Below are 22,643 nucleotides of genomic sequence, written 5' to 3' on the forward strand. Positions count from 1 at the left end.
TTTTCATTTTCTCACTCAGCAAACTTGCATGGAAACACCACCACCACCACCACCACCACCACCACCACCACCACCACCATCACCACCATCACCACCGTGTTGTATGACCCTTGGGAGGAAGTGGGTGGAGCACACATGTAACCGAGCAAACCTGAGCCTGTCTCTTTATTTGCAGATCAATAGCACACCCAGAGCTGTGCTAGCTGATGGGACATACCTGGTACAGAACAGTGTTCACACAGATATATAACAGGGGCAGGAAAAGCAAGAGGAGCTCTGTCTCTGGGTCATGGGGTCATGAGGTCATGGGTGAATGTCCCTTCCTCCTTATATCTCTTAAGAATCACCTAAAAGTATGTGTATATGCACATGTGTAGTTAACTGGGTTGCGTTTGTTCCTATGTATGAGTGCATACCTGAGTGTGTGCATGTGGTGGAGGCCAGAAGAGGGTGTCAGATCACCAGGGACTGGGGTGACAGGAAGTTATGAGCCACTATGTGGGTAGTGGGATCTGAACCTGGTCCTCTGCAAGAGCAGTGAGTGCTTTTAACCACTGAGCCATCTCTTCCAGAGTTAAGGTTTGGGGGTCTCTTGTAGGGCTGATAAAAATAAGAACAGAAGCCTGGTGTGGTGGCACACGCCTTTAGCCCCAGCACTCAGGAGGCGGAGGCAGGTGGATCTCGGTAACTTTGAGGCCAGCCTGATCCACGTAGGAAGTTCCAGGCCAGCCAGAGCTACATAGTAAAACTCTGTCTCAGAAAAAGGGAAAGAGATTGTAGCTGTAGCCCAGTGAGAGAGCACTCATCCAGGATGTGAGGGTCCAGGTGTGATCGCCAGCACTGAATAAAAGGTTTTTAAATAACAGTAAATAAACGGATGGTAAGCCACCATGACTTAATGTTAAGAATGGGCAGCAGGTAAGAGACGATGTAATGTGCAACTCTGAGAGATCCCTGGAAAAACTTAGCTTGGGAAGAGAGGTACCCCAGGACCCACCAATGGCTACCTCACAGCAGCCAATGTCTGATTTACCCTGTGCACCCTAGACTTCTGAGGAAGTAATATAATTGCTTTAAAATTCTCGGCCTTGAAATCCCAGAGTAGAAAAAAACAAAACAAAAACCCAGGGCCCTTCATTGCCCCCTCACTTCTCATACCCCACTGAATAAAGCCTGCAAAGCAAAACCCAAAGATGACATCAGGGTAGAGCTATCAAGTGAGCAATAAAAATACAGGACATCTAGTTAAGTTTGAATTTAAGATAAACAAAACAAAAATTTAGTATGACTGTGTCCTGTGGCAGTATTTGGAACATGCTCATACCAAAAAAAAAAATTGTTTATCTAAAATTCAAATGAACCCAGGCTTCATCCAGCACCACAGGCCTGGGAAACACAGTCCTCGTCTTTAGGGACTGCCCCAGAACTTGAGCCAAGTCAAAAGGGGCCCACAGGCTGCATACAGCTTTTGGCCTGGTGGAAGAGTGTGCCCTGCCCTGCGTCTTCCTGACGCGGGTTCCGCTCCCACACTGGTGAGGCCAGGCCCAGGGTGCAGTTCATGCTTAGGTAAGAATCCGGGTTCTGAGAAGGAGGGTGACCGGGACTGAGCTCACAGTCGTTGAGGCTGGATGTGTCTGTATGTGGCTCAGCAGCTCTCAGTCCTGGATGAACACTGAGTCCCCTGGGAGACCTGGAAAGTCTCTGCTCAGGCTGCGCCTAAGCCAGGGACAGCGGGTCTGGCTCCCAGCACCAGGCTTACCCCAGACTCTCAGGTGGTACAGCCCACAGCCAGGACTGTATTTCCGAGGAAGGCCTTTGCGTTGGGTGCCTGCCCCTCCCTCCCTTCCCCCTCCCTCCCCCTCCCTCCGAGCCACCCTGTCACTCTGAGATGGAATCCCTTTAGATCCCATTTCTCCCTCCTTGTATTTGTGATCACGTCACATGTGCCAGGCCTGTCTCATCAATTAGTGCACCCCGGGACAGCTTGCAGATACGGAAAACGAGGCTCACATCTGCTAAGGTATACTGGCATTCCAGCTGTCCTCTTCCCCGAGAACATTGTACTGTCCCAGGGATGCTGGCTGAAGGAGATCCATCCCTCTTCCCAGGACAAAGGGTCTGGGGCCGAGTGGTCCCCATCCTTCCTCTGCCCAGTGGCTGGTCAGATTAAACAAATACCACGCCAAGGCCATGGCACCGCAGTCTAGATAGTCTGAAATATTTGGTTGCTTCAGTATCGCTTAAGTGGAAAAAAGGACATAATGCCTTGCAACTACCTGGTGAAGGGCAGTGCCTGGGGAGGCTCTTCACTTCTTTCTCTGCTGTCATTCTGTCAGCTCCCTCCTCAGCTTGACTGTCCTGTGGGGCAAACCAGCGGCCACCTGCAGGTGACAGCCCCATGTCCTCGCAACCTCTGTCCGGGGTCTCAAGGCTTACTGGCCTCATCCACCCATTAGGGTTCAAACCTCATCTCTTGACTTGTGGCCATAGGCAGGGGGTGGGGTAGTAGTGACTGGCCAGGTTGAAGGACCCCCGACTCCTCAGGTCACAGCTGTGAGGGTGGGTTGCTCTTTCTGAGGGAGATCTGGGTGTGGGTACAGAAGCCAGAGCAGCAGTCCTGCCTGGGCCTTGCAAGGCATCACGTACCTGACTGGAAAGGCTACCCACCCTCTGCTGAGACAGAAGGCCCTGGGTTCTATGCTAGCTGCACTCACTTTCTTAAAGTGTGAATTACAGCGTACAGAAAGCCCATGTAAAAACTACATGAGGGGCTCTCAAGCAGTTAAGAGCACCGGCTGCTCTTCCGGAGGACCCAGCCAGATTCTATTCCCAGCACCCACATGGTGACCCACCAACATCTGAAACTCCAGTTTCAGGGATCCAGTGCCCTCTTCTGACCTCTGTGGGCAGCAGGCACACGGGTGGTACACAGACAGGTATGCAGGCAAAACACCCATAAACATAAAAATAACAAAAGTGTTTTCAAAGCACACATAAACATATTTTAAATATATATTCAGCTCTTAGAGTCACCCAGAGTATGGAGATGTGTGTGTATGTATATATAACATGAAGATAGGTATGTATATGTATGTATAAACAACTATAGACCTAAACAAGCTCTCATGAAGCAAGACCATTTCTCCTTGAGAATATCAGCAGGCCTTGAATGCCATCTCTAAACTGTTGGCTTCCATGTTAGCCGTTCTTCTGTCCGCTATAACAAAATAGCCGAGGCTTTGCCGTGAAGTCTGTTTGTCATGTTGTACAGGTTGAAAGACCAGATTAGGCTGCCTCCCTGATCTGGCCTCTGGTGGGGCCCCTGGGAGCTGCCATCACGAGAGCACAAACGGAAGAGATTACATAGTGAGACCAGAAGCTGGAGAGCATCGGGGGTCAGGCCTGTCCTCACAAGACAGAGTTACTCCTCAGCCCAGCCTTCACCCTTGGGGACCAGCACTTCCAATAGCGTGCACTGAGCCCCGTCTTTCAGAACTTGTACTACATCTTAGTCATCCGGGACCTAGTTCCCAGCACAGGAACCCCAGGAGTTCCCAGAAGCATACCCCACCCTGCCCGCTCCCTATCTTCTTCTTTCTGACACCTCAGCCTTGCACTGAGCCTGCTAGATGGAACTCTTGACTCTCCCCACCCCTTACTCTTCCAGGACCCTACTGTCAGCAAAAGGTACCTCCCACACCAGACACTGGCATCCACACTTCCTCTCCCACACCAGACACTGGCATCCACACTTCCTCTCCCACACCAGACACTGGCATCCACACTTCCTCTCCCACACCAGACACTGGCATCCACACTTCTTCCTCTTTTCTCACCATTCTGTCATTTCTGTTTCTGGTGTCATCGTATTGAAGAGTCCTGAATTCAGACAAGACAGCTTGGGTTCTGTGCCAGGTCCTGTCCCCTACACCCCCTGCCTCAGCTTCCATCTTTGCCAAATGGCAGTAGTAATAGTTCATACCGGTCAATTGCAGTATTAAATGAGATCCACATGCTGGGGCCCCGATATAGGATTTGCTCTTTAGGTTGATGGTATGCACTGAACTAAGGACACAGTAAAGTTCTTTAAATGCCCAGACTTGCAAATGTATGACAACCTCTGGGGGATGGGAGAGAGAAAAGGACAAAGGAAGGAGGCAAGAAGTTGGGCTTGGTGCACGAACCCCAGGACTTGGGAGACTAAGACGGAAGATAACAAGTTCAAGAACAGCCTGGTCAGGGACGGAGAGAAGAGGAAGCAAGGTGGAGGAAGAGAAGGCCCTTTCAAAGCAGTAGGAAGTCAGGTACAGCAAGGATGGAGGATCAGGTAGAAATCAATCCAGTCTGACCACCTAAAGCCCTAAGGTCGGGGGATCTGGGGCCCAGAGACAGAGGTCAGGAGGTTCTGCGGTGAGGTCCAAGGGAGTTTGGGGCCAGGCAAGTCTGGGGTCCAGGGCATTAGGTCTAGGAGTTCAGGAGTGGGGTCTGAAGTCTGGGATGAGATCAGGAGGAGCTGGGGTCTAGAGTCTCATGTCTGAGATTGAGGTGTGGGGGAGGGGGGATGCTATCTAAGGTTCAGGTTCTGAGGTTTGGGGTTTAGGAGTGTGGAGTCTGAGGTCGAGGGAACCTGGGGTTCAGAGTCTGAGGTTGGGGGTCTGGGTAAACTGGAGTCCAGGGCTCTAGGTCTTCAGGGACTGGGTGTGAGGTCTGGGGTTGGGGTGATGGGATCCAGGGTCTGGAGTCTGGGATCCAGGGTGCCGGCAGGCCTCCTGATGCTTCTCCTCTGCCCCTCAGAAAGCACCTTTGCGGACACACTGACACCCCTGCGCCTGGGCCAGGCCCGCCTCAGCGCCTGCCCCCCTCCCGGCAGCCACGACACCGCCAACTTCGACAACAATGAGCTGGAGAACAACCAGGTGGTGGCCAAGCTGGGTCACCTGGCTCTCGGCCGTCCGGACGCCGCCGTCCCGTGCGTGGCCCGCGAACGCGCTCGGCCCGCGTCGTCACCCGCGCTGCTGGACGCCGAGCTGCGCTTCCACGCCACGCGCGGCCCCGACGTGAGCCTGTCTGCCGATCGCAGGCTGGCCTGCGCGCCCCGACCCGACGGCGGCCGCACCCTGGTGTTCTCCGAGCGGCCACTGCGGCCGGGCGAGAGCCTGTGCGTGGAAGTGGGCCGGCCGGGGCTGGCGGCACCCGCGGCCGTGGCCTTCGGCATCACGTCGTGCGATCCCGGCGCGCTGCGGCCATCCGAGCTGCCCGCCGACCCCGCTGCGCTGCTGGACCGCAAGGAATACTGGGTGGTGGCGCGCGCCGGTCCGGTCCCCAGCGGCGGCGACGCGCTCAGCTTCACCCTGCGGCCGGGCGGCGACGTACTGCTGGCGGTGAACGGGCGCCCGCGGGGACGCCTGCTGTGCGTGGACACCTCGCAGGCGCTCTGGGCCTTCTTCGCGGTGCGCGGCGGAGCGGCGGGCCAGCTGCGTCTTCTGGGTGAGTGACCCAAGGTCCCCAACAAGAGCTTGCACCCGGATGCTCTCAGGGCTTGGAGGGCGGGTGTAGTTTTTATTTCCCGTATGATTAATTTTATTAGGATTTTTTTATTTAGAAAATGAATAATGCATATTAATTGTGTGAGAGAGAAGGGGAATTCACTGACATATGCAAGAGAAACAGCACCCCAACACGTCCAGAGAGTGGAGGGAAGGGTTGAGCCATTCTGTTTTGAGACGATTCTTGCCTTGGACCTTAGAAGAAATAGGCAGAGGCCAGAAGCTGTGGGCATGGCCAGCAAAGGACAGGATACCCACCCACTGTGTGTGAGATGCGGACAGGGACAGCTGCACAGGGTGACATTAGCTGCAGCAGAGGGGGTACCTTCCAAGTTTCGGGGAGCGAATGGTCCAGAGAGCACAGTGCCACCCTCACAGCCCAGCTCATAGCAGGCACAGCCACCCTGCCACCACGTTGCCCTCGATGCTCCAAGCGGCCTGTGAATCCACGTGATGATCCCCATCTACACACAGAACAGAAAGGCAGATCTCACAGTCCAAGGGTCACACAGCCCTGAAGTGCTGAGCAGATACCATTCTCCTAGGTTTCGGTATCCTGGGTGGAAGAGAGTGCTGTGTACATGGTGAGGTTGCCATGGGGATGAAGTGATGGGCTGCTCTTCATGCCCAGCATGTCATAACTATGGCTACAGCCTGGGTGTCTGAAGGAGGGCAGAGGAGGAGCAGGATGTCTGTGGTTGTTGGCTAGGATTACTTTGTTTTTATTCTTCTTGTTGTTGTTGAACTACCTAATGTAATATTTCATTCTGAGACAAGTTGCCCAAGTTCCTGCTATGTTAGCTGACCTTCATCAAGCAGAGTAAAGGGGGCATCGCTCTTCTTCCTAAGGAGGGACGTATTTTCTGAATTAGCATTGAGCTTGGGCAGAGAGAAATATTCACAGTCCGGGATCCTGTAGCTGTGACAAAAACCCCCTTCTAAGTGCCCCAAGCAACCAAGGGTAGTATAACTCACAAGTGCGGGAGTCTGTTGGAAGGATTCAGGAAAGCTAGGTCTAGGCGATGAATGCGCATCGTCAGGATGAGTCCTGTGCTGGCTCCACTCTCCGTCAGTCAGGCCCTTGCCTTCGCCCGTGCTAGGCTTCCCTCTCAGTGGCACGAACCTTTCCTTTCCCAACAGTTCTAATGGCAGTGGCAGGGTGGCCTTGCTTGGGTTATGTGCTCTTCCTTGGCTCGCAATGGGACTGAAGAATGGAAGGTTCTCTGGACCTGGCCCGGCATCCTAAGGCTATTTCTGAGTTCGGAGGAGAGGGATAGCCATATCGGTGTGAATGCACCCGAGTAGGAATGGAGGCTGGGCAGGCAAAACACAGGCGTCCGCCACATTGGCAGAACATGACAGTCACTCCAGTCCACTCCCTAGACAGAAGGGGTGCAGGGCGATAAGGAGCAGGAATGCAGGGCTTGTGCCACCCCCAATAGAGTCTCTCTGGCTCCCAGGTACCCTGCAGTCCAGTCCTGAGACCACAACTCCATCGGGGTCCTTCAGCGGCTCCCAGGATGACAGTGATTCAGACGTGACCTTCGGTGTCAACCAGTCTTCCTCCGCATCAGAGTCATCTCTGGGTAAGGAAATAGAACCCCCCCCCAGGGGGCAGGGGTTCCTGATGGCATAGAGACCCCTGGGGGGCAGGGGTTCCTTTGGCTGTGCCAGTAGCCTTGGCCTTTGCTGGCTGAGCAGTCCTGTTGGGTTTTCCATGGCATCTGATCTTCTGCTATCCTCGGGCGGGAACATAGATATGGAGATTGAGAGGCCCAAAGGCTGCTGGTGAAGGCAGTTTCCCTTTGTGCTTTTGGGGACAGCAATATCAAAAACGGGTAAAACTCAGGAGGCAAACGAAGATGGGACTGTCCCCACACTGTGCCCCATTTCCACCATGGGAGCACTGCGTTCTTGGGATCGCCCAGCAGAGCCCTCCCGAGAGCCATGTCATTAATGATGTCCTGTCTCCCTTCTGGCAGTGACAGCCCCCAGCTCCCCGCTGAGCCCCCCAGTGTCCCCAGCCTTCTCTGCACCTGAAGCAGCAGGCAGCAGGAATGGAGAGTGTACGGTGTGCTTCGACAGCGAGGTGGACACGGTCATCTATACGTGTGGACACATGTGCCTCTGCCACAGCTGCGGCCTGCGGCTCCGAAGGCAGGCACGGGCCTGCTGTCCCATCTGCCGGCGGCCCATCAAGGATGTCATCAAGATCTACAGGCCATAGCTGTGCAGCGGGCTGGGCCAAGGCGAGGTCACCTTTCTGAAGCCCCTGTTAGGTGGGCGACACCATGGCTACCAGGGAGCCCAAGGTCAGAAGCCATCTCATCTGCCACTCCGCAGTGATGAGCAAGGCAGGACAGGTGTGGAGACGAGGCCCCGGGGGGCCAGAGCCCAGGCAAGCATTGCTTCTGGCTCAAACACGTGTTGCCCCCAAAAGCCTGTCCCAAGATTCAGCTCAGGAACTGCCTGGCAGATCACCTGCCTCTTGGTGACCTTCAGCTAGGAAAGGGTGCCCTCTGTCTGTGCAATGCTTCTTTGGGGTTGGGTTGAGTGTGTGTGTGTTGGGGTGGGGGGAGACAGCACAGAGAAAGAATGAGTGAGAGAGAATGAGTGAGAGAGTGTGTGTGGATGTATTGTGCAGGAATCTGTCGTCTCCTGGAGGGTATTTAACACTAAGGAATGTGCAATCCGGGCCTAAATGTTAATGTGACGGTTGTCCACTTTCTGGGGATGTAGTTTTCTGCAATGAGCTAGCTTTGAAGACACAAGGCCTGAACCTACACAGAACTCCTTCAATGGTATAGAAAGAGGCACTCAAATTTCCTAAAGGAAAGCAAAAATAACTCACTGTTTACAGCTCCAGGCAGCAGCTCCTGCTGAGGGGAAGGTGGGCAGAGAACAGCCCAGCACAGGTGACTTTCACTGCTTACTCAGACTGGGAGGCGCCTTCCTTCCCGTGGCAGCTGAGGACAGGTGCCCCAAGCTCTAGCATCTAGGATTCCTCCATCCCCAGTCTGAACAGTAAGCTCCTCGCCCCTCAGCCCCACATGCTCTGGAGTTTTGTAATGCTCCTCCTGTTCTCCGGGGCGGCTCCATAACTCCCATTATGAATTAAGAAGAATTAAGGAGAGCTGTGGGCATGTCCCAGTGACCAGCTGGCAGAAGCCAGAAGACCCAGTCTCCCTATCTGGACCTTGTCCTGACCTCTCATTTTTCTGTGGATTATTAAGGTGTTAACTAACACACTTGTTAGATACTTGTGAAGAACTGACTGAAATGCCCCCCAACTCCTGGGCCTGTTTGCTGGCATTTCCCAGGACCCCGGCCCTGGCCCCCTCTCACTGAGCCAGACCTGTTTCTGTAGACTCCCAGACCTTCCCACTGCTGATGCTCTGGCCAGGCATGTTCCTCCCTTCCGAAGAGCTGCGGGCTCGGGATTACACCTACATTCTGTGAGCTGTACCTTTAGAAGAGTTCCTTGGCCTCTCTGCTTCTTGGTTCCTACTTAGAAGCCTAGTACCAGGGCACTAGGGAGACCCCCCCACACTGAGAAAGCTTGAGACACCTTGTGAGGAGAAACTTTTTCTCACAGCTCCTAGTCTGTCCATCTCTAGCTGTGAGGAAGTAAGAGGGGAAGAGAAGCATTCGAGAAGTGAGGTTCATGGAACAGGCTTGGACAGGAGCCATGGACCACCCGACAGCAGCCCAAGCCGGAGTCAGTGTGCTTGGGTAGCTGGAGGCCTTGGGCCTGTGCCGATGCTTCTCTGACTGGGAGTGTCTGGATCTGGCCCAATCATAGCTTCCCCATTCCTGTCCCCAGCAAGAGCCCCTGAGAGCTGGCTTTTCCTTAGAGACTGCAGGGCGCATCACCATCCTTTCGCTTTGCAGCTGCATTTTTTTTCTTCTTCTTTTAGAGAAAGGGTTTCTCTTTGTAGCCCTGGCCGTCCTGGAACTTATTCTGTAGATAAGGCTGGCCTCGAACTCAGAGAGATCTGCCTGTGTCTGCCTCCTGAGCGCTGGGATTAAAGGTGTGGGCCACCACTGCCTGGATGCAGTTAAATCTTTCAAAGAGCTGCAGGAACCCTTGTTTGCCTGGAGGAGAGTTGGAGAATCAGGCGCATTGGGTACCCTGCTCAATTTACTCAGCCAAGCTTTTGGCTTCTCCATGTCGTGGGCATGGGCAGAGCTACCTTGTCACCAGTGATGGTACCTGGGTTTCCAGGCAGCCATGGCCCTGCCTGGTCATAGTCTCTAACTGCCACGGTCTCAGTGGCCTGGGAGAGCCAGCTCCACTTGGCCTCCTGCTTTCCCAGCTGGACCCCAGCGTTGCAGCAGGCACCACCCACAGCCACTAATCAGTAGCTGAGGTCCTGGAGCCAGGGGTGAACCAGGCAAGCTCCTGGTGACCTGCTAGCAGGGCAGAAAGGCATCACAGGCCTGTTTAACCTGCTCGGCAGCCACTATAAATAGCTACCTTGTTTCCCACAGAGCAAAGGGACCGTTTCTGTTCTAAATGCCAGGTGTTTGCCAATGCTCTGAAAGATGGAGTCAGGCCCTAGAGGCAGTGTATGGGTCTCATCTCAACAAGGGGCAGGAGGGGAAAGAAGCCAGTCACATTCCTTGTCACCTCTCACATGCCTGCACACTGAGTTAAAGACACACCTCTGACAAGACCCCGTGTACAGGTTTAGTGCCACCTTGAGTCCCATCTGAGACCTGGCTGGTTAGAAGGCACACCATCTTATGAGTAACTGCAGAAGCCACACCCACCTTAGCCACAGGATGCTGGGTTCAAAGACATTCAGCTGTGGGGAAATGGTTACTCAGGATCTAGGAAATACAGTATTGTCCTCATTTGGTGGGTGAGATTTGAGATCCTGTGAGAATTTTAAGGATCACACAAAAGGAAGTGGCAGGGCTAGGATTCAAGCCCCCACCCACCCCCTCCCCTGCATCTAGTCCTGGCCAGTCTGCCCCACTTCTCAGGAAGCTCTGTACTACCAGAGTCTTCTTTTCTGCAGAGCCTGGGCACCTGCATCTGTGCAGAAGGCTCTGGGCCACAGTCCCTCTGCTGCCCACACCCTGGCGGGGACAAGTGTTTTCTAAGGCTCATGCATTTGCTGCCCTTCTGCACCGGGGTGTCATGTGGGGCTGCTTTGGAGAGGGACCTTAAGCCACCCCTTTCTGGGATCTTGTGGCCACTCCCCTCTCGGGCAGCACCCCACCCCCGTTTTCCAGGCTCACTGCCCATTTTGTGCCCTGTGAGCCTCAAAAGCTAAGAGGAGGATGGGGGAAGCAAGGTGACCCCCCAATTCATGGCAGCCATATCCCTGCCCACTGGAACTTCCTGGAAAATGGTTGTTTCCCAAGCAAAAGTGGGCATCTCCTCTTACTGCATCCCAAGAGCCTTGGGGTTGACTTCTTGGGCAGCTGTCCTTCACGGGCTGTGACACATGTTTTCACTTGTTCAACATCCACTCACCAGCATGGCTCGTGATCAGGACACGAGGTTAAGAGCTGGGACCAAAGGCAAAGCCTGTGAGCAGTTCTCAGACCGGAGGCCAGAAGCCACATTATAAACTGATTTGATCACTCTGGAGTTGGGTCTGGTGCTAGCACACAGTAGGTTCTTAGTGAAAAACTGCAGATTAGATCAGGAGCCAGGGGACAAGTAGCTGGAGTTTAGTGAAATAGCATCACACATATATGGACACAAAGTCATCCAACATCATTTGCTGGGTGCCCTCAGGATGTGAGGCGGGAACATAGGGTGTGCTCAGCCCTGATGCCTGAGTGGTGCCACACTGGTAAGACAGGGCAGAACATGTGGGCTTTCTTGACCGTTCTGTTGCCTTGGGTCCATTTAGTTAAATGCCCACAAATCTTCCCACGCCCACATGAGATATGTGGGGGTTTCTTGTAGTAAGTGAGCTCTTGCCAAACAGCCAGGACCCCACCAGTGAATGACCACCTTCAGGTCCAGCAGGGAGTCTCTAGGGAGACATCTTCCTGCTACTTCCAGGCACTGGGGGCCACAAAGAGCCCCGAGTCCCGGCTGAGAGTGGCATTGTGCAGCCTTGGAGTGTGGGAAGCAGTGACTGCCCTGCTCCATCCATCCCGCCCTGGCTGGGCACACGGCTCAGGACCACACGGCCTCCCAGCATTCCTCAGTACTTCAGTGTCTCACTCGAGTCCCTAATGGAACTACCCATCCGACAATCTGTCTGTGCCTTATGGAAGTGTGTGTGCGTGCACTTTTTCTCCTTTAAATTGCAACCCTTCAAAGTGGACAAGAAGCTAGCAGATGTGGTAGGTCTCCAGACGCCGGCGAGGAGTCTCTGAGACCCTCCTGCGGTTTGCTGTTGGACTGATAGTGTTCGTTCCCACCCTACCCCCACTACCTGTGTACAGACCCTTTGAAACATGTCTGTCCTTTCTGATTCAATACTGTGACTGTCCGGTACCGTCTAGCCTTGGGGAACTGTACTAAAGGCCTGAGAGCTTGGGGAGTGAGCGGGGAAGGGTTTGCGCTGATCTTTGTGTGTTGTGTGTTCTGATATTTGTCTGTTTTTATCTGTTTTATATTAACATAACTTTCCTGTTTGAAAAACAAATACAACTCTGGCTTGATTTAAAAAAGAAAAAAGTCTCATCAGAATCCAGTTTTTGGTGTGTGTGCCGAATGTTGTGTTGGTGACTGGAGGGAGGGCTGCAAACCCTGCCAGCCTTTAAACAGGGGACACCGTGTCCAAAGAGCCTCGACGGCCCTTAGTCCTTCCACGATGTCACTGCACATCTGCAAAGATACCGCAAAGAAATCCTCTCGTTAAGGGTGAGCTCCGATCGTGGTGATGTTGGCAGCAGCATTGGTTAGCGCGGCAGGAAACCAAGACCCTGCCTGAAGTGTGCAGCAAACGGGGTACTGCCTCAACTTTGGAAGGAACAAACTGCCTCAGGTGGGAAGAACAGAACACAGTCTCTGCTGCTGAGCAGATTGCTCTGCATCCTGCCCTCCTCCGCTCTCCCTTACCAGGTAGGTTCTCAGAACTGCCTGACTTCTCAGCCCGCATCCTGCCTTCCATCATAGCTTAGTGGACCAACGTGTATGGTCGTGTATGGTGTCCCTTCCTGAACCTTAACACCAGGGCAATCTGGGCCCTGATTGGCCAGACCCAGGACATGCATTGGTCTTTTCCTGGGTCCTGAAGACTAGAAGTGTGGTATTCCCTTTTCCCGGAAATATCAGAGCAGTGAAGGAGTGCCTGGACAGACAAACTGACAGACATCTCTGTAGGAATGGCTGAGTGAACCATGGGATGGTACTATGAAGCTGTCGTGTGGAGCCAGGGCAGCCTGACTCTGGTACCTTGGTTAGGCCTCTGCACATCAAGAGTCACTTGATTTCAGGGCGGGTGTGACTACTGTTGTGGTCATGCTTGGAGATGTTCTGTGCACCAGTGTCCAGCACTCACAACAGGAAATAAATGTTAGGGGTTTACAACACAGGGACATGTGAATGTTAACAAGACATGGGGACAGAAGCTTGGAGGACAGAAGTCAGTTTAAGGCCATGCTGATCTACATAACAAGTTCCAGGTCAGCCAGGGGAAAACGGTATCACCACACACAATCTGACCTGATGGATGTGAGGAAGCATCCCAGAGGCCCCACAACTGACCATGCATCACAAGCACCACAGAAAAGTAGCCAGGGAGGGCTGCCCTGAGCAATCACTTCATGGTGGCTGCCTGCAGGGCCCACATTTTTTCTTTTCTTTTTTTCTCATTCCTTTCCCTGCTTCCCTCCTCCTTCCTTCCTTCCTCCCTCTCTCCCTCACTCCCCCCCCTCTTTCCTATCTCACTATATAGACCAGGCTGGCCTCAAACTCAGAAATCCACCCGCCTCTGCCTCCCGAGGGCTGGGATTAAAGGTGGGCGCCGTCACCTCCCGGCTGGTTCTAACCTATTCTATAGCAAGCAGGTATGGCTGTTCGTTTAAGCTGGAGGTTAGAGCGAAAATTACCTCCCAGTTCTGCAAAACCCACTAAGAGCAGCTGGCCCCAGCTGGAATTTGTTGGAATTCCCAGGCAGCCAGTGTGAGTTTAGGATCTGCATTTAGTCGTGGTGAGATAAGGCTGGCTGGCTGGCTGGCTTGGGTTTCCTTGTAGTCCAGGTTTGGGACCCAGGTGACCGGCGTGGGCTTGCAGCAGCACCAGGAACGGAAGGGAGGAGGTGAGGGAAGTCCAGAGGCCTGCTCTTCCCAACCTATCAGAACATCCCAGCTGGACCACTGCGTTAGGAACAATGGGGCAAGAGAAATGTACCAGCCTTTAGCTAGCCACAGAAACCACAATATCCACAGGATGTCTGCAAGGCCTCTTTTTTTTTTTTTAAGATTTTATTTATTTGTTTATTGTGTATACAGTGTTCTGCCTATATACATACACCAGAAGAGGGCACCAGATCTCATCTCTATAGATGGTTGTGAGCCACCATGTGGTTGCTGGGACTTGAACTCAGGAACTCTGGAAGACCAGCCGGTGCTCTTAACCTCTGAGCCATCTCTCCAGCCCCTGCAAGGCCTCTTTGAGGTTCTCATTAACAGAGGAAGAGACCAAGGACTCCCCAGAGGAAGAAGTAGATCTTGTCAAAGCAAAACCATTCACAGCTGTGTTTGCTTCCTTTCAGAGCTCAGGCCCTCCATTCCCTCATGATACCACCTGTTTCTTAGGGGCTGGGGCCATTTTCATGAACACCAGGACTTTTTTAATAAGGAAAAATCATCACATTAACCTGAGTTCTTTGGACTTGGAATACACTGTGAGATCTTGTAAAATAAATGAATGGATAGATAGATAGATAGATAGATGATAGGTAGATAGATGATAGGTAGGTAGGTAGATAGATAGATGATAGGTAGGTAGGTAGATAGATGGATGGATGATAGGTAGGTAGATAGATAGATAGATAAATAGATAGATAGATAGATGATATGTAGGTAGGTAGATAGATAGACAGATAGGATAGATAATGGATAGATGGGGGAGGGGAAGAAGGAAAGCCAACTTCAGAGCAAGAGGAGGAAGGGAAATTTTACTAATTTAACACACTGAACCTGTCAGTTCTCGCTGGCTTCAGGGAGAGCTGGACCCAGGTATTCGTCTACATCTGCCTCAGTTTTTCTATTCTGCTTTCTTCAAGGTTAGTGTCATGTTGGCGGGTTTGCCTGTGGCCATCAAGGTGGCCCCAGTGGTACCTAACATGCCATGCCAACTTAGTAAACGTGTTAGAAATCCATCCCGTTGTGGAGACAAAATCCCTGTCAAAAGCAACTTCAGGAAGGAATGGTTTGTTTTAGCTCACAGTTTCTAGGGATGAACGGGATATGGTAGCAGGAACAGGGGAGGGCTGCTCATCAGGAAGCAGACAGCAAGGAATGCTGGGACTCGGAGCTCTCTCATTTTTTATTCAGTATGACAGTTAGGGTGGGTCTTTCCACCTCAACTAACCTAATTAAAAAAACTCTCATAGACACATCCAAAGATTTGTCTCCAAAGTGACCCTACATCCTGTCAAGTTGAAAGTCAACGTTAACCATCTCAAACCCACCCCTTGTCAACTTGATACCCGAACATAACACGTTTAAGCCTTAATCTTCAGACCCATTGCACCTGCATGCTCATGGACATCTCATAATACAACACACATTCAGTCCAACTTCAAAAGTCCCGTAGTCTTTAATGGTACAGTACTATTTAAAAGCCCAAGTCTCATTTGGGACTCAAGGTAATCACTTCAATGTGAGCTCCTATAAAAATAAAAAGTAAATAAAACAAATCGCATACTTCCAACACACAACAGAACAGAATAAACATTCCCATCTCAAAGGGGGGAACTGAAACATAGCAAGGGATAACTGGACCCAAGCAAGACCCAGACCCATCATGGCAAACACCAAATCCCGCTGCTCCATCTCTGCCATCTGGGACTCATGACGGAACCATGTGGCTTCCAAAGGGATTAGGGAGACACACTCCCAGCCTTGCCCCTTGCGTATACATACCCACTGTCTTGAGCTGGGCTACTCCACGCCTTCAGAGTTCTTCAGTGGACAGCCCATGGTTCCAGTATCTGCCCTATCCTGGAGTCTCCACAGCTGCTCAGGCTTCACCTTCGCAGCTTCACACAAAGCCTTCCTGGGGCCTCTTTGCAGGGACTCCAACCCTGATACACATTATCTGGTCTCAGCGTCTCTCTGGAACCACGGTACAAGACTCCATGAGCCCCTCCATCTTAAATCTTCCATGTGTACAAAGCCATGTGGATGATGCTGCCAGAGTCTGCCGCTGGCTGGGGATGGAGTCTGGCCTTTTGGACCACAGTTGCATCCTTTCTGTATGCTGACCCCGGGGAGCCACCCCCATGGGCACTCGCCGTCCAGGAGCAGGATTCTCCATCAGCATATTTAGTTTAGACTTTCCCCTCTCAAATGAAGTTGCATTTCACAGTAGAGGACATTTGGTAGGTGAGCCTAGTCATCAAAGCTCCTTTCCTATTGTCCTGGTACAGCGGGAGTCCCCCTAACAGTGACAGCCACTTCTGCAGTATGCGCCCTGGTTGCAACTTTAAACTTACTCAAGATCTTTTCTTCAGCAAACTGGACTCTTGAATGTTTCTCCTTCCCCTTGTTGCCTTTTCCCCCTCACTGTAGACCTGGATAAGAATGCTGAGCAATAACCACACCACAGCCTGAGTGTTGCCCTGCTTTGGAATGGCCTTCGCCGAACAAATGACTCTTGTGTTCAGCCCCACTCAACCCATGCAGCACATAGAGATAACACCTGACTCTTGGTCAGACTACCACATGAGTGACCTCCAGGCCAGTTGTCAATAAAGCCTATGTTCCTCTCAAGCCTCGTGAGCAAGGCCTCCACTTTTCAGTATTTCTCTCAGCCTCCCAGTCTTCCAAAACCCACCAGAACATCCCATCAAGTTCTGCTGACAGCGTTCAAGGGCTTTTATAGATCAAAGTTCCAAATGCTTCCACACTGTTCCTAAAAACACTTCCAAAGGCCTAAGAACCACATGGTCAGGTTCCTTACAGTAACAAGCCCACTTCTTAGTACCAATGTTCTGTATTAGTAACTGGTCTCACCTTTGTGAAGAAATACTTGACAATGGAAGGGGGTGTCATTTTGGCTTATAGTTCCAGGGGACACAGTCCAGTAACACGCTGGCCCAAACTGGTCTGTTTATGGGTCCACTCTCCCTTCTAGGGAGGTGGGCTTTAGAAAGCAAAGGACGCTGGCTTGGTGTCAGGTGTGGGCATGTGACAGAGACTGGTTCAGGGACTGGGCTTTTGTTCCATTGGGTCAAAAAAAGGGAAGTATGGTGGCAGGATCAGGAGGGCACTAGCCATACTGAGCCCACAGTCAGAGAGCAGAAAGAGATGAACACTGGTACTCGGCCCATTTCCCTCTTTTTATTCAGTGTGTCAGGAGCTTCCCATTTCAGCAGCTAATCTAGAAAATCTCTCACTGGCTTATCTGGAGTTTTATCTCTAGAATTCTAAATCTCATCAAGCTGGCAGTTAATATTAACCATCACAGTGACTCTACAGAAGTTTCTGGAAAAGTCTCAAATCTTCCCTTTTTTTTGACCCAATGGAACAAAAGCCCAGTCCCTGAACCAGTCTCTGTCACATGCCCACACCTGACACCAAGCCAGCGTCCTTTGCTTTCTAAAGCCCACCTCCCTAGAGGGGAGAGTGGACCCATAAACAGACCAGTTTGGGCCAGCGTGTTACTGGGCTGAGGGACAGGTCCATCCAGATACAAGGGCCATGGATCGTTTAGTGACATGCTGGTTGTTGTTGTTGTTAACTTGACACAAGCCAGGGCCATCTGGAAGGAGGGAACTGCATCCTTCCAGCAGGATGGCCTGCAAGCAAGTCTTTGGGACATTTTCTTGATTAATGACTGATGTGGAAGGGTCCAGCCTACTCTGAGCAGCGCCAGCCCTGGACGGGTGGTCCTGGGGTATATAAGAAAGCAGGCTGAGCAAGCCGTGATAGCAAGCCAGCAAACAGTGTTCCTCCATTGTCTCTGGTTCGGTTCCTTCCTCCAGGTTTCAGCCTTGAGTTCCTGTCCCGATTTCCCTTCATTGTGAACTGTGAGCTGTAAAATGAAATAAACGCTTTCCTCTTCAAGTTGTTTTTGGTCACAGTGGCTTTGTCACAGCAATACAGATAAGAAGCAGTCAGTGTCCCTCTTTCTCTCCGTCAGGCATGCTTCTCCGTGTCCTCACCTTTTTCTCTTCGAGTGCTTGAATGTGTGAGGCCAGCACCCTGGCCCCACCTCCTGAAGCCGGAAACTGAGCCAACCTGGAGTTTGCCCGTAGTACATGCACACAAGCTTCTCTTGCCCTCACCCCTGGGGTCCTACACACTGAGTACCACACAGAGCTAATAACAAGGGGTCATTTAGTGAGCACTTCCTACATGTGAAAGACTTCCATTTCATCTGTAGGTCCTTACAGAAACTCTGGGGTCAGCCTCACCGTCACTTTGCATTTGACAGAAAAGAAAACCAAGAAAGACATGGTAACTCTATGCCTTTCTGAGCAGCCCAAAGGGTTCTCTGGCGTCATAATTATGCCCCCGGGATCTAGTCCCAGTGAGGCATCTTATCACAACACACACACACACACACACACACACACACACACACACACACACACACCTCCCAAGTGTTCTCACCTGTAGTACAGAGGAAGAAGAGGGGACTCACGGAGGGCAGAGCCGTGAGGAGAGATATGAGGCAGGCTTAAACAGGCTGGCTCTTTCACTGCAGCCCAGCTGGCCTGTGGGTAAATCTTCAGGAGAGAGGAAGGAAGAGGGAGGGAGGGAAAAAGAACAGAATGACCCCAACCAGTCTAGAACACAGATGGGCATAGAGCAGCCGTAGACCATGTCTGGACCCCAGGGTACCACTGCACCTTCCCAGAGCCAGGGTCTCACCTAGGTTTCCTGTAGCTCAGCCTGGTCCTGGGAGTTGTTTTGGCTCCTATATGGGGGTGTGGAAAATACGAGTATTTCAGGCATCCAGTTCTGGGAACAGAATCTGACCTTGGCTATTAAATGTACCCAGGGAAAAGCTTCCAGAAATCTGAGGGAGGAGACACCAGCCATGGTCCCTTTCTCTTCCTGCTGTCCCAAATGCGGCCTGCCTAAGCCTAGACATCTTTCCCCAGGCTGTGGCTGAGGCCCTTTCCCACAACCCCAGCTGCTTGGGCAACACAGGATCAGTTCCGGAGTCACTAGCCAGGCCTGAAGCCTGTATACCTGCTCTATCCCCCTAGGGTGGGAGGTCTCTCCAGGGGTCTCAGAAACCACTCTGTGTGTGTAACTGCACCCTAGAGCTGTTCATGAAGAGGAGGCCCCTCACTAAAGTTCATCTTCTCACCTCTGGGTGGGCATGTAGCCTAGGTCTTGGTGTCCCAGCTAGTGCATGTGCTCTGGGCATCTGATGGCGTCCAGCATGGAGGACGAGGGAGCAGAGACACACAAGCGGGTCCAGGCTGCTTCTGGGTGAGACCCTGGACAGGTTACTCCCCTCTCTAAGCCTGTTGGGTCTCTGAGGAGGGAGGGGCATCTCTCATCTTGTGGGTTATGTCATGGTGATGTCATGTAGTCAATGCTAAGCACAGGGCTCTCTTTATCCTTCCTGTGGTTTCAGTTACCCACAGTCAACGCTGGTCTGAATACCAAATGGAACACTCCGGTAATAAGTAACCCATATGTTTAAACTGTTCATTCTCCTAAGTGTCCACAACGTAACTGCTGCCCAGCCTGAAGTCACTGAAAAGTTAACAGGCTAGTCAGAGCCACTGTCCCAGTAAGGCAGGACTCAGGCTGAGTAAACCCCACGTGCTTCCTAATGGCCCAGAGCAGAAGCAGTTAGGTGAAAGCAGTACCTGGGACAGGAACCATGGAGGGCAAGTGACTGCTGTCCCCCGAGGCTGCAGGGCCGGGAGGAAGGGTCAGCGCAGCACACGTGCTTGGATATGCCTCCACGGGGGTGTTAGAAGATGTCTCTTGCCGGGCGGTGGTGGCGCACGCCTTTAATCCCAGCACTTGGGAGGCAGAGCCAGGCGGATCTCTGTGAGTTTGAGGCCAGCTTGGGCTACCAAGTGAGTCCCAGGAAAGGCGCGAAAAACCAAAAAAAAAAAAAAAAAAAAAAAAAAAAAGAAGACGTCTCTTGTGGATATAGGGGACTAACTTGGCAGTTGCTTGCTCACCCAACCCCGCACCAGCGACAACCCTGCTGGGCTTCTCTTGTCTAGTTTTGTTGCTTCACTGCCCGGATTACCCGCAGCTGCGCTCCCAGCACCGTCTTCCACATGATGGAGCTATTGCGTCCCATCCCACCCCCACCAAACGAAGCCTCTGAATGTAGCGCAGCTCCTTCCCACAAAGAACGAAAACAGGGTGCCCAGACAGGGGCTTACCAGGCCTGCTTCTGAGCTGGCCCTGGCCCCTTGCCCCTTGTTTATTTTGGCTCCTGGTCAAGAATGCTGGTCCAGGCCTGGGAGGCTGACCTCCTGACTCTGGAGGGAAAGTCACACTTTCGCTCAACTCCCAGGAGCAGTCCCGCATTCCAGGAGAGGCGTGGGAAGGGCCAGGCCTTCCCCCGCGAAGGCAATGGAGCTGCCTGCGCTCCAGCCATCGCCTCCAGCCTCTGCACTGCCCCCGGGGACAGTCAGCCCACCTCAGTGGGAAAGAGATGCCCCCGCCGGAGCGGAGGCGGGGCGGGAGCGGGTGATCCTGAGCCAGCCTGGGACAGACATCGGAAGTCGGAAGTCGCTGGAAGGGAACCATCCAGACACCCCCCTTGCTTGCTCTCACTCTCCTGCCTCTCTGCGCCAATCTTGCCTCCACATGGGCCCCATTTGGCTGTCCCCTGACAAATGGGCCTGTTGAAGGGATGCCTTTCCACAGGTGCGTTGTTTTAGCTGCTGTGGCGGCTGTACAGATGCCCGAACTTGCGGGGAGACTCCCCTGAGGCTTCAGAAAAGCCAGGCGCTGGAGGCAGGGCAGCCGTTGGCCAGCAGAGAGACCGTCCTGACTCCCGCCGGCAGAAAGGGGATGCCAGGCCAAGGGGCAGAGGGCAGCAGGTTGGCGCGCCGCTGGGGCTGAGGCAACAGTCCAAGTTGACATTCTCCTGCCTCACCAGGCTCTTCTCCAAGACGTCCCCAGATGCCATTCCCTGATGGCTTTCGAGCAGGCTTCCTCCCTGGGGCGACCCAAGGGCCCCTCCTCGGGGACAGCCCGCACTTTGGCCTCGGGAAAGCCGCCGTGAACCTGAAGTTGGAAGGGGCTTTGGGCAGTTGGAAGGGGAGGAACTGGGGCTCTCTTTTCGGAAGATGAGGCATTATCGCCCTCTTGCGGTCAGGATGAGATGTGGCACCTCCTCCCGCTCGCGTAAGACTCCGACCCTCCAATCAAATCCAGAGCTAATCTTCCACCGCATCCAGCACACGATCCAGGTGACACCCTGCAACCAAGAAAGCGAAAATCCTGTGACCGACTTTGCAGGTCTATGTTAACATGAGGTGGGAATGTCAGGGTGACATTGGGGCTGGTTTTGGATGGCCTAGCATTGGGGTGGGAGCCTACTGGAGGAACTGAGACCAGTGTAGGATCCCAGGATAACCATATCCTGAGGGACCAGGAAGCGGTGCATGCACTCGATCTGGTCCTTGCATCAGGCCACCCCTCTCCGGCTCACTTTAATTCACCTAGACAACCTATGCCAGGAACCTTGAAGAAAGGCCGTGGGAAACAGGGGCATAGTCAGTCACAGTAAGGGTGCTAAAACCATAGCTTTGGATATGGGAATATGAATGTCTCAGAACTTGAGGGATTTGTCACCCAGGGACTCAGAGGTCTGCTCTGGGTGTGTGGCAGGTCTCTGGGTAGCAAAGCCAACTGCTTTTCAAGGTGACAATTCAAGCCCAGTATGCGTGGCTTGAACGTTGACCTCTGCACATCCCTAGAACACGACTGCAAAGCCCCTGAGGCAGGCTGGGTGGCAACAGCCAGGACAGTGCCAGCCTGCTCTCTCAGGGACACAGTGGCCTTCGGGCAGATAGGCCACATCCTCCAAACATCAGGCCAAGGGCCCCTCTCTCCAACTTTACAGTGACAAGTCTGAGATTCACTCCCATGGGACTAGCTTTGGTGTGACGTCACGAAAACATCTGCGCAATATGATGTGACTAAAATAAATATTATATTAATCAAAAACCAAAATAAAATAGATACACAGAGGCTGGAGGTGTGGCTTTGGGTGGGGGAGGGGGCACACATGCTCAGCACACTGGAAGCCCCGAGTTCAATCCCTGGTACTGTAACAATAAAATAGAGATGTGTTCATAAAAACACATGAATAGTGAGTCATGGGGAGAAAGCTGAAGGCCGGCCAGCAAGATGACTCAGCAGGTAAAGGCACTCGCTACCAAGGCTGAAGCCCTGAGTTCGATTCCTGAGACTGCATGGTGGATGTAGAGAACTGAGTTCTGCCAGCTGTCCCCTGACCTCTACATGTGCCCCATGGTGTGTGCGCGTGCGCGCGCACGCGCGCGCACACACACACACACACAGGTAAACAAATGTAATAATGCTAAAGATATTTATTGAAGTGTTAAACGAAGTGGTCTTCATAGAGGATGGCAGAAGTAAGTGAGGAGATGTTTTATTTTCTTAATTTGTTTCTCTGCAGGATTACAGCAACACATTCATAGCTGTATATGGACCAAATACTGTTGTCATATTATGAAAATGATGATTATTTAATTCAAGAAGGTTCTAGACAGGTGCATGAAGTCACAACTGTCAAAAGGAGACCTCTTCTAAAGAAAAAGATCCAAGGGACACTGAGGACAGGAGGTGTAGCTCAGAGCAGAACACTTGCTAATTTGTACCAGGCCCCAGGTTCCATCTCCAGCACCTCATACAACAACGAGTTGGCTAATTAACACAACTCCATTCTGCCCTCGGGCCTCACTGTCCTGGGCAAGGACAGATGTGAAGCGG

General features: G+C 52.5%; 1 protein-coding gene across 1 annotated transcript; it reads left to right on the forward strand.

The window, feature by feature from the left end:
• Positions 1-206: 206 nt before the first annotated feature.
• On the forward strand, positions 207-8,836 carry Neurl1b (neuralized E3 ubiquitin protein ligase 1B). Its single transcript, XM_059269207.1, has 5 exons — positions 207-232; positions 1,400-1,404; positions 4,795-5,487; positions 7,007-7,132; positions 7,529-8,836. Exons 1-5 carry the CDS (start codon positions 207-209, stop codon positions 7,771-7,773), a joined length of 1,095 nt encoding a protein of 364 aa, XP_059125190.1. The 3' UTR covers positions 7,774-8,836.
• The last annotated feature ends 13,807 nt before the right edge of the window (positions 8,837-22,643 follow it).

The sequence above is a fragment of the Peromyscus eremicus genome, chromosome 8a (assembly GCF_949786415.1).
Source record: "Peromyscus eremicus chromosome 8a, PerEre_H2_v1, whole genome shotgun sequence".
NCBI lineage: Eukaryota > Metazoa > Chordata > Mammalia > Rodentia > Cricetidae > Peromyscus > Peromyscus eremicus.